Below are 12,209 nucleotides of genomic sequence, written 5' to 3' on the forward strand. Positions count from 1 at the left end.
GAAATACTTTGCAAATTCAAAGGACAGGTAGTAGACCCCCTTTTTGAAATAACATTGAAATACACGGTAAAAATCTACCATTATTCATAAAAGTTCATACCAAAAGTAGGTATGACCAGACACTTGTTAAAATATTTTCCTTAACTGGTGCCTACGAGTGAAGGACAGAAAGAAACAGGAGAAGAAAATGTATGTCTCAATGGAGAGCTATATATGATGTAGAAGACTGACTTACTTGAGGGTGGTGAGCTCTGTAAGGGATGGCTGTGTGGCCTTAAGATAGCTCTCTCTCCGTGCAGCAATCTTTGGAGATGGCTTCGGACTTGTGTCTGAATCTCCACTGTCATCATCCCCCATGGCTTTGATGTAACTGCCACTACGCATTCGTCGGCAGGGAATCTCATCATCTTTCCCTCGTGGAGTGTATCCAGACCATTCATCTTGAGGAACCTGCAGTTATAAACACAGTTCCCTTATTAGTACACTTCTCCCTGGTGTAATTGCACATCAAGATTTGACAGTGCTAAGCTACCACAGAGACATAACAAAAATTCTCATGGGCAGGGGCCCATCCTCAGTACCATTTGACTGTGCATTGTGGTTTTCAGAGGAGGCCCCCCTTCTCTCCTTGTATAGTCACAAATGCCTCTGGAGGTCTGTTATTTTCCAACGGTTATCTGAGAAGTTTCCAGAAAACTCGCTAACACAGGAGCCTCAGATAGGCCTAACACTGAGCTGGATAAATCTGTTTTTCTTTGGTGACTACCATTTTCATTCAAAGGATTCCCAGACAGATTACAGAGTAATCTTGGTTTAGCTCAATGTATCGAATACACATGGCAAGGCAAGATAAAATATGAATCTCTAAATCACAGTCTTTTCAGATGGAGTATGCACGGCTACGTGTGAATCTGCATCCACCAGAATGATTTTGGTTAAAGATACACTTCAAGTTGGTATGGCTATGTACTAAGAATCACAAAAGTATGTTTGCAACTGCAAAATTATAATAATGTTGCTTCTATAGCATAATTAGTGCAACCGGATTCTCATCAGCTTGCAGGGATCCTCCTTTTGAATTATGTCTGTCTGTGTATCTGAGTCATACAACTCTATTCCTTTTTTTTTCTTCTTATTCTTAATGTTCATTATTTCTCTTGATCTGAAGCAAGTGCTGTCCATTCTTTGCAATGGAAATCTGGAACACCAAGAATGTGCGTTCACAAGATTTTAGGACATGGCAAGGGACAGTCCAAGAGCACAGTTACCTTGCCCACTCATCCTCTCCCTTGCCTTGCTCTTGGGGCTTCTGACCATCGTAAACCAACACCTGCTCTTCTTCTGTAACAGCAGAAACAACATGAAGTGGAGCAAGGTTCTTGAAATAGCTGTCCTAAAGTTATTTTGCAGATCCCTTACTATTTTATAGCTGCAAAAGCACTTTTTAGTTAAGCATATTTAATGTTAGATGTAAATAAAAGTAGTTACGCATTTCCACTTGTTTGCTACTTTTCTGATTAAACATAGAGTCTCAAATCTGGGTTACTAAAATTTGTCCCACATCTTATAAATGCTAACATCTACCAGGATAATCACAAAACGTCTCTTTTCTATGAAAAGTTTGTTCTTCAACAATATTTAACTTCTGGTGAGTATCTTGTGCGTCCGTTGCTTCATCAACTTCAGCCAACTATTCACATGCCATCCTGTTTAGAAAATCTTAACTTAATTCAAGAATATAAGCACCTTAAGGAAGCAATATATTTCAAAGTCCTTTTTTCTTTCTTTTTTTTTTAATTGAACAATGGCATGCAGAAATTTGTATTGGTAGGAAGTAATTGAATAACTATACTTAAAAGCACTTGCAATAACCTTCTTCTAGTAAAGGGGAAGACTCTAAGTACTAGAGTATTACAAACTAAGAGTACAAAGCATTTACAGAACCCACTGGAGGAAAAGGGTTGAATATATAGTTCTGATAAATCTCAATTTCAAATAAAGAACATATGCAACGTTTCAATTCTGTGACTTTTAAGTTTATGCCTAGATCGCTAGTCTGGAAAGCTGATGACATCCTTTTTGGGTGTGTATACCATCTCAATGTGCAAATGAATATAATACTTTCTAGTGGATTTGGTTTTGATTTTTGACATACGGGAGCATCTTACATTCCTCCTCCAGCGCACTTATGACAGACATACAATAAGCTTTTTTCCAGGTTTGATGCTTACATTGCTTCTAGGGCCACAGCATCAGCAACCAGAGAAAATACAATCTTTACTCGTTAACACCCATCATCTACACTTAGGAACCTGCAGCTCCTGCTTGTCAACCTTGACTTTTCAAATGACTTGTACAAGAAAAAAGTTAACAGAGGATTTGTAAAACCAAGCTTTGCTGACATTTTGATTAAATGCTTTCCAATCACTTTTCAGGCAGATATTTAATAGCTAAGAGTATGTAGAGAATCTGTGACTTCTCACAGGACCTGTACTTTAATCTGTTTAATATTTTATTCATTATGCTTTAGTCAAAGATCTGTGATTTTTCTCATTAAAATAAATTAGTGAATTAGTCTTTAATGCACTAAATAAAATATGTTGGTATAACATTAGGGTTTGTGTCTCCAACTGAGCAAAAGTCAGAGGAGTTAAAAGTTACTATAGTCACAGAGCACCCGTAATACAGGCAAGCTGAACACTTGTAGCTTTATTAAATTATAGACATACAGTTAAATTTAGTACTGTAGTTTGTAGCTGCTCTACAGATGAGATATAGCTGCTTTGGGCACCATAACTCTAAAATTCCTGAGTTCTGTAGTCAGTAATCCCATAGAAAAGTACAATACTTTTCATCCCAATGCTTCTCAAAAACGATATAACAGACCAAGTTTTGAAAGCTGGTTGCAATGGATTTGCCACTAAACTTCCTATTTACACATGCAAACACTGCAGATAGATAGGAATGTACTGTGATGAGCTCTGAAAGCTCTAGCTGCACAAATTGCATGAGATGATAAGGATGAAGTCTCCAGTTTGAGCGCTGCTGGCTCTGGGAAGTAGGGCAATTTATGAATAACAGCACACTATCTTTTTAGTAGCTCTTTGGCCTTTTAAACACTCTAGTTGCAGAAAGAAAAGCTGAGCTGTTCACAGAGAGAGCAGGGACAAAGCAGTCTCAGCCACTGCCACAAACCCAGAGGATGTTTTGTGTACCAAAAACTACTTGCATGTGCAAAAGTAAAGAAAATTATACAAATACAACCCAAGTCCCATTACCAAATTACAGTTTTAAGGATAAACCCTATATGGGCCAAGAGGAAAGGATGCCTGTAGTTAGGAAAAACACCCAGAGTTAGAGAACAGCCTAAAAAAGAGAACAGCCTAAAAAATCAACCCAGATTTATAAAATTTCAGTTTACACATTGAGAAAGTCAGAGTGTTTGTACAAACTATCTTACCTGCCTAGGCAAAACTTCAGTAGAAGAGTGTAACAGATATTTGACTACAAAGGTGGGGATATCTACTATTTTGTTTAAACAGTTTGACCAGCTTTATTGCAGATATGTAGATGTTTAAGGCACTTTTTTTTTTCTTTTCTTCCATTAAGGTTTCAGTATTTAAAAGAACAACAGGGGTCCAATTCCCCTCTATTTTATTTCAGTTTCATAGGAGTTGGAAACCCTGATTTCAGAAGATGGAGTAGGAGAAAGCAGTAAGACAGTGTAACTGCTTGAGAGCACTAGTGAGGTAAAGAAATGCTTTAATTTCTTTTTCATTTTTAATTTTCTTTTTAATTTAAGTAGATTTTTGCTTTGGCTATTAACAGTTATAATGCTTTTTATGAAAGGATCTCAGAGCACTGTCTGTTTATTACTTGAGTAAGACAAACAACACTTAAGCTCAACATTTCCTATTATTATAACTATTTTACTGTTTAGAAAATATAAACATAAAATAATGCCAACATTTTTATACTTCTGTGTCTAAATACAAATACCTCAAGCAATACTTGCTAAAAGAAGTGACCTGATTTTCAGAGTTGCTTTCTTTGGTGGCTAATATAAATGGCTGTAGCTGCTTATACCACACAATCCAATTTACTGTACAACAGAAGTGTTTGTATCATGGGAAAGAAGAAAAATATAAAACCCTACCTAGAATACAAATTAGGAAAATAAAATTGGTCACATTATTTCCTGCATTCTTTTTCTATACATGTGATACTGAACATACTGTAGCATATTTCGTTCTGTTGATCTGGAAAATGCTGAGAGAAGTATCTATATGAAACTTTTTTATTTTTTTTTTCAGTTAGGAAGTCTGCCCAAATTTTCCCACTTTGAACTATTGAACTTCACTTGAATGTCCAACATTATAACTTGCAAGGTCACATACTATGCTGCATGCAAGTGCATATGCACAATAACAACTGCCTTGGAGGATTAATGGCATTAAGATTGATATACCTGAGATAAAGCTGTTTCATGCTTTTAAGAAAATCATGTTATCCAATTACCTTGGCAATTTCATTTTTTCACTATCAGAATATCAAGCAGATACATGACTCGTATGATTGTTTCTACTCTCATGAAAGAGGGGGAAGAACTAAACTCAGATCTAACAATGAACATCATTGTTTTTATTAAAATAGGACTATTATTATTCACAGTACTGAAGTAATAGAGATCCTGGAAACATTTAATTCTAGTCTTTAAGATCATATACAATTTTCTTTACACACCTAAAAATCAAGAATGTACTTTAATCATACATAAAAGCCCACTGAAACAGAAAATCATTATTACTTGAAATACATACAAAACATTCAGCAATGGCCTTTGAGCCAGGCAACTTACTGAATTTATGACTTCAGTTCTTCAACATATACCTGGAAATAAAATGTTTGTTACAAGTATGAAAACTAAGTTTGACTATATTTTCTTTCTTCTGATTAAATGGTAGATATAAGATGTTTTTCTAAACAGAACAGACTATATAGATAACACTGCCACCAGCCAACATCTTACCTGGATTCAGCTTCATTTAGTGTATTGGTCACCTATCCTGATGTTTAACTAAACTTATGGCCCTCTGGAAGTGTTTATGCTGCTGTTAGCCAGGCTGAATTGAGTGGTCAATTTTCTTTATTTTTATTTTTTAAGTTTATTTTTAATATATACGAAGGAACAGGATTTTTCTAACAGATAATCTAGGATCTTGAATAAAGAAACTAAGCAAACAGGTATACTAGACCCACAGTTTCCAAACATTCATTTCAGCAGCTCACGCTTAGTGGCATGTGAAATAAACCTAGCATGTAAGGACAAAGGTAAAGAAAACATTATTATTTTTTTTTTAATTCAAGCTCTAACAAAAATTAGAATATCTAATATCTCTAGTTTCCTTCCTTTTGCCCAGAATTGTTCTTAACTTACCTTATTGGATGAAATAGCAAACAGACTGTCTCTATAGCAAATTAAGTTCATTATTGATCTCTAGTTTGATTTGGTTTATTGCAGCTGAAAGCATAAAAGCTTCTCCCTGTGCTTTGCCAAAGCAATGTGGATGACTATAGAAGTAAACACAAGGACTGGAAGGGAGTGGCTAACCATTGCTCACAGCAATAGACTTGTAACTTTAGCTTTCTATTAGTATGCAAATACTTAATGAAATGAAATCACACAACTGAAGAACAATGCTTAATGACTGCTCAGTGCAGATTTTCAAACCCATGCAATTTGGTTTTCTTAGCCGTTATTATGCCTCTTCTGTGTGTTGTTAAGGAAGTTTCAATTGCTATCTTCCACTTACTAAGCCTATTCCTAGCACTCATGAATATTGAATTAATCAGGCCAACAAAGATAAGCAGCATTTCAGTCTATCAACATGCATGTGTTAAGAATCAATGAAGTACACAAAAAAACAAGGCGACCTTGCAAGCCTCGAACAATATATGTTTAGCAAGCTTCAAGAGTTTTCAAAAAGGCAGACAAGAACACTGCTTCCATTTAGGACAAACTTAACAAGTTCAATATCTGCAGTAACTCTTGCTTTAGCTTGTACAATTTCAGCAGTCAGGTTCTATTATAAATTCAATTAATTTAGCTGACTTATCTTCATATTGTTTTACATGAAGAGTATTAATAGCCAGGACAAAGAACCTGCCTGAGATAGAACATTACTGCCTCAATCCTGAGTGCCTGCAACTTGCATCAAACCTGAATGAGCAGTGTGAAGAACTGTAATCTTCCTTCCCGTAATGGTAGTTTGAAAAGGCAGTAGGAGTACTCATGGGGTAAGTCAAGAGACAAACTTCTTCAAGTACTGCTACAGTTTATCATTTTCATTCATTAAAAGGTGCCTTGACCACTAAATTGTGAATCTGATTCAGTCTGTCTTGTGGAGAGGAATTTGTGTCTCCTCCACAGGTAGTCCTGACTTGACTAAAAAATCAATTTTCTCCTGCTGTTTTACACATAGAAGTCCAACCGAGAGTGAAGAGGGCCACTTGGACACAATGATTACAGCCAAGGGCCTTGCAACTTTGCCACTCCCAAACATATTCTGCAGAAAGGACGACAAACAGCTGTCACCTCTATTAGCTAAACAAAACAACTGAAGATCGTGGAGCCTCAGTCAAGGCCAGGACCCCAGATTAAAACTACTTCGTTGGTACTCATGTATGTTATTGTTTCTGTGGTAGGGGGCAAACATTAGTCCTCATCTTTCTCTAAACCCTTAAAGCTTTCAGTTTCAGCTGGCTGAAATGAGATATCACTCCTCACCCAGGAAGGACAATGAGAACCTACAGTACAACTGCTAATGTGAATACCAGTCCTTGAAAGGACACTTCCAATGACTGGCAATGGAAAAATGTTCTTTCACTGCTAGATAACTTCCTTGGGGTGAATCAGCACTCTCCCCACTCACTTCAGCTCCTGCATACAGTGACTAGCTAGCATCAAAAGCCAATGCTGTTAAAGGAGATGTCATTTTACCTTTCTTTCACTGCATATAACTACAAGCGTGCTGTCAAGCTGGCAGGAAAATGGCTCGTGGATGGAGAACATGTAGCTGAATCTGAAATCCTTGGAAGAGAAACAGATGTGGTGGAGAGTGTATTTTGAGGGAAACAGCCCTGATGCTGTTTCTGTTGGCTGACTATAACTGGATAATCTCTGATGCTTTGCAAATGTCGCACTCTCACAGGCAATGACTGTAAGTAATGCAGTTAACCTACTATCTCCAGCTGGCTATTAGCTTCAGTCATATTTTAGTATACAATGGCCAGACTTCACTGAGATGTCCACAATGCTTTATTTTGGATTACAACAGTGAAATGTATCTGTGTAAGAAGTCTTTATTCAGCTCTAAGGAAATTTTACTGGTTTCAGAACGTAATAGTATGTCTCAGTAACCCCAAAGTGTCACCTTTGCTCTAGCATCTCAGTGGCTAATCAAGGTCACGGTCTCGACTCTTTTCTACTAGAAACTGAATTGTTAGAGTACAGGAAATCTAGATTTTCTAACAAACTATCAGCAGGCTGGGTTTATGTCAGTAAAGCAAAATCAGTCAGAAATTTATTTGCATGAAAAAATCTGAGACAATTTAAGGTCTCTGGAAGCCTTGGCCTATCAAAGCTGGCACAGTGTCTTATCTAACTTTATGGCACATAGCCTAGCCTTTGGTAAGAGAAATATTTATTTATCAGAAGTCACGTAATCTCTTCACCTTCTACCCAAACAAGACAGTCCATTGCACAAACTCAGGGTAAGCAGATGAAAGGAGAAACCATGTACAACAGATTCATGTTCATGTTTAATTCGTTACTAGACAGAAGCTTAGCTGCGCAACAAGCACAGTGCAGGAGACTTTGCAGAGCTGAGCAGAGACCATTGCCAGCTGCCCCCAGCTCAAACCACTCTTCTGTCACGGTGGTATTCCCCACTCAAGATCTGTGCTACAGATTCCGTTCTTGAAACAAACAAACAAAAAAATCAACAGCTGGATGTAGGAAAAATATTCCTTGTTATTTCGCACTGAATAAGGAAGGCATATCACCGCTCAGAGCTTTTTTTCCCACTTACTGTGCAAGTCTCCATAAGAAATGTTAGGGATTTTGAACTCTGATACAGATTGAAATGATCTTATTTGCTGGACTGAATTTGTTTTGAAGATTTTGGCAGAGTTTCATGTATTTATTTATTTATTTATTTATTTATTTATTTATTTCCCAGTGAACTTAATGAAAATAATCAGATTAGAACACTCCAGATATTTAAGATTACAGAAAGGCTCAACTCCAGGTCTGAATCAAGTCTTAACCATGTTTATACCAAAAGGAACTGTAGTAGATAACAACTGCTGGCTTAAGTGCATCCATAACTTTCACAAATGTTTCTTACAATAACAGTTTATGTAACATAGTGTTGCACAAGTATGTTGCTAAATCCTCTATTCTGTATGCTAGCAACATGAAAAAGAGATTCAGCGGACAGAATTATGTTCATTAATGAATGCACTGTGAGAACATAGGGATGTTAACAGAATGAACCAAAAGTAATTCTTCAAGTTAATTTAGAAAAAATAGTATCAGTGCCAGTATTTTCAATATTAAGAAGTTACAGAATGGTGTTAAAACCAATGGATAGAAAAATGCCAACTTAAGGAGCATGAGCAGATAAAATTGCAGCTAAATGTGAAGTACTGACATTGCCATAGAACAACTCACTTAGTATTTAGGTGGCCTCCATTTCTACATTACTCAGATGCCAAAGGTCAGTTCAGGTTTTAATTAACTGAATGAGAACATCGCAGTTGTTAAGGTGAAATATGTAGCAATATCATTCTCATCATTCTTTCAGCTGACAATTTTTTTAGAAAAGTAAATTAAAGGACTGAGAGGATGAAGAAGATGGCTATACTGAAATATTCTGCTAAGGTTTTCTCCCAGTATCTTGTAGGTAGAAGGTTTGTAGGTAGGCTAAATAACCAATACGTAGGCTTATCAGAATTATTTTTATTTATGTATATATATATTTAAAAAATATATATATATATAAAGTTGGTTTTGCTCTATTTATAATTCCAATAGTCCCCAAATTGCATAACTTTATTCATTATTCATGTTAACCATCCCTCAGCACTTTTAAAACGGAAATAAATTAGCTGTACATGAATGGTATTTTTTCAGTTTTAATGTGGCTATTTACTAGTTTATTAAGAAATCATGAACATTTAACAATTTATAAATATTTACATGATTATTCTGTTACCTGGAATACACCCAGAAAATGTTATAACATTTGACATCTTATTTCAAAACTGCTTGTTTAAATGGTTTCACTAGCCTTACTGAGAAATATGCATCATATGAGTTGAGTGAAATACTTCGAAACTTAGACTTGATAATACCTAGTAGATCTGACTGGCAAATCACAGGGGTAATTATACATGCTTCATCTATTTTTAGTTTATATCAGAATATGGGAGAAAAAGGCAGGTCTTCAGATGTATGAAAATATTCATCAGTATTGGTGGACATTAAAACGCAACGTCCATATATATGCAAGGATATATTGAAAGATTAATTTGAATATGGTAGTTGTGACAGAAACACAGACAACACAAGTAAAGAAAAAGTAGAGAACAGCAAAAAATGCAGATCAACTTGCCCAGTTAAGCCCAATATAACAGACCTAAGAAATTTCTGTGACATAAAGACAAACACACTGCAATTAACATGCCGCATTAACAAATCACATGAGAGATCCTGATCCTTATTAGCATCCTGATTTGGGATGAGGCCATACCCTGTATCTGGCCACCCATGGACACAGACAACAGAAAGATGCTGGGAATGAGCAGTATATCCTAAGAAACTATGGAAGTGCCTTGTGCCAAGACTGGAAAGCAAGTCACTTTAACTATATCAGTTTCTTAACACTACAGGACACACTGCACGTTAAAGACAACCTTCCCATAGGAAAATGAGCGCTGTACCAACCGGAGTTGTTCGCCACCAGATCCAGTCTCTGAAAAACCAGGAAATGCTTATCACACCCTGAAACTTGGCTTACAGTTTTTATAGTATTTCCCATATTCTCCCACCAAAGGGTTATTGATGCAAATGCAGAGCTCAGATGACTGCACAGTCGTCCCCACCTACTTCACTTCAGCTTTCCGGAGTAAACTTCCTTCCTCAGCCCTGAATATCTGACACAACTGACTTCAGTCTCATCAAATTGGGTCAGAAGAAAACATATGACTGACCCACATTAGAAGAAAAGAGGAATAATACAAAAAATGTCATCTTTTGTATTCTTCTCCATCTCTTAACAAATGGACTAAGGACTACAGGAATAGTAATTACAGGGAATAATGAAGAGCAAAATTATAATTAGAGACAAACTATGCAGTGTATTTGATACTCTATTAACTTCAACAATCATGAATTCATAGTGAAACAAAAGTGTCAGAAATATCTACCAGTGTATTTAGGCCCTATTGTTTTCAGAAAAAGGTGTCTGCTTATATTTCATGTTCTATACTTTTGCTTATTTAATTATTCCAAAGGTGAAGCTACCACAGAAGTGGAAGCCATCCACTGCTTTATAGATTATTCTCTCAAGGCAGGGAAACCATTTTGAAGAAGAATTTTAAGAAAACCACAGGTCCGTCTCAATTTCCTTCACATTAGTCCGATTGCAAATCTGGATCAAACAGAAATATTTTTCTTGAACTAAGAAACAGCTCAATAAAGGACTTTATCTTTCTACTGTCCAGATCCTTATTTTTGAAAGGAGAAATGGAGAGAAGAGAGAAAAAGAACTCCATCCCTGAAATGCCGCTGAGAGGAAAAGGTTTACTTCACTGTCTTTAAGGAACCAATAACCCTTTCTGAGATAAGAGAAGCACAGAGTGGAGCCAAGCCTTCCTGATTCCTCTCTGCCCTTGAACTCAAAGGCTGGACACCGCACCTTAGCACCTGGGCTGGAAGCAGAGCCTCCCGGGTTAAGGAAAGACTGTGCGATGCGGGAGGACACTGCACTCAGTCCAAATTCCAAGTTATGAGAAATAAGCCCATCTGTAACGTGAACTACTGCCAGCTCCTTTCACAGAATGGTTATGTGGAAAATATCACACTAAGTGAGATAATTGTTTGTTATTTCCATGTCTTTACACTGAGAATTCATCCAGATACTTCAGTGGTAAAAGCTGTTACAAGCAAATATGAACTCTATTTTTCTGTGATCTCCGATAGACTCACAGCTACCAGGACAAAGAAAATGTTTTTGTACCCCAAGTTGGAAAAAACATCACTCATTTGTTGTATCCAGATACTACCACAAGAACAGTTTTCGTGAGCAAAACAGTTACTTCTTTCAAGGATCAGGGAGTTTATGTCCTGGGCTATAAACAACGACTTAAATTACAAGCGAGTTGATAAGAGCATCTATTTAACATTTAATGAGTTAAATAAAGCAACAAAGAAGCATTGTATTAATTGTTGTCATTATCAGAGTTGTCCAGTACTGTCATGAATTTGCAGCTAAATAGCTTTTATCTCATTTAGTGCATTTCTAATTGTTTTAACAATGTAGGACACCAGCCCTTTGGTACAATGATTAGAAGGTCACCAAGAAAACAACAGATATTCTGAATACTGCTACAGCCCGCTGACAGAGTGATACTCTGCTGTTGTTAACACACATTCATCTGGCAGGACAGCCAAAAGGCCTCAATTATGTTCCAGACCCCATTGTGCTGGGCACTGGGGAAACACAAAAGGAAACAAAGTCCAAGCCCTAGAGGGCTTGTAGAATAAAAAGATGAGTGATGCAATGAAGAAGAAGGCAATGGGATGCATTCAGCAATACAGACTCACTTTTTACTATCTATGCCCATGTGATATCTTTTTAAACTGCCAGGAGAGAATAATAATACTGACCTGCTCCCTTAAATATACCCTGTTCTGTATGAGTATTGTTTCCAATGTTAACTGAAACCCGATTCAAATTTTATTTTTTTTTAAACAATTTCAATCCAGTTACATTTCTCTGACTTTTACAAGCAAGCATACAATTAGAAAAAATGAAATGAAATGAAATGAAATTGAAATGAAATGGAATGAAATGAAATGAAATGAAATGGAAAACTAAAACAAAACTACGAGTGAGAACATAAACAGTATGAGAAACACAGTG

At 36.5% G+C, this 12,209-nt stretch overlaps 1 protein-coding gene across 12 annotated transcripts in view; it reads right to left on the minus strand.

Annotated features, from left to right (window-relative positions):
• The window catches only part of DLGAP1 (DLG associated protein 1), a 416,642-nt gene that overhangs the window by 126,323 nt on the left and 278,110 nt on the right, over window positions 1-12,209 (minus strand). For 11 of the 12 annotated variants that reach the window (XM_083823954.1, XM_083823958.1, XM_083823965.1 and 8 more), the window contains one exon: window positions 236-450. In XM_083823954.1, the coding sequence (XP_083680080.1) occupies window positions 236-450 (215 nt within the window). Of the gene's footprint in view, window positions 1-235; window positions 451-5,437; window positions 6,055-12,209 lie in introns of those variants that run through there. The other variant, XM_083823957.1, reaches the window with a different exon arrangement.

The sequence above is a fragment of the Anser anser genome (genome assembly GCF_964211835.1).
Source record: "Anser anser genome assembly, chromosome: 2".
NCBI classification, from domain to species: domain Eukaryota; kingdom Metazoa; phylum Chordata; class Aves; order Anseriformes; family Anatidae; genus Anser; species Anser anser.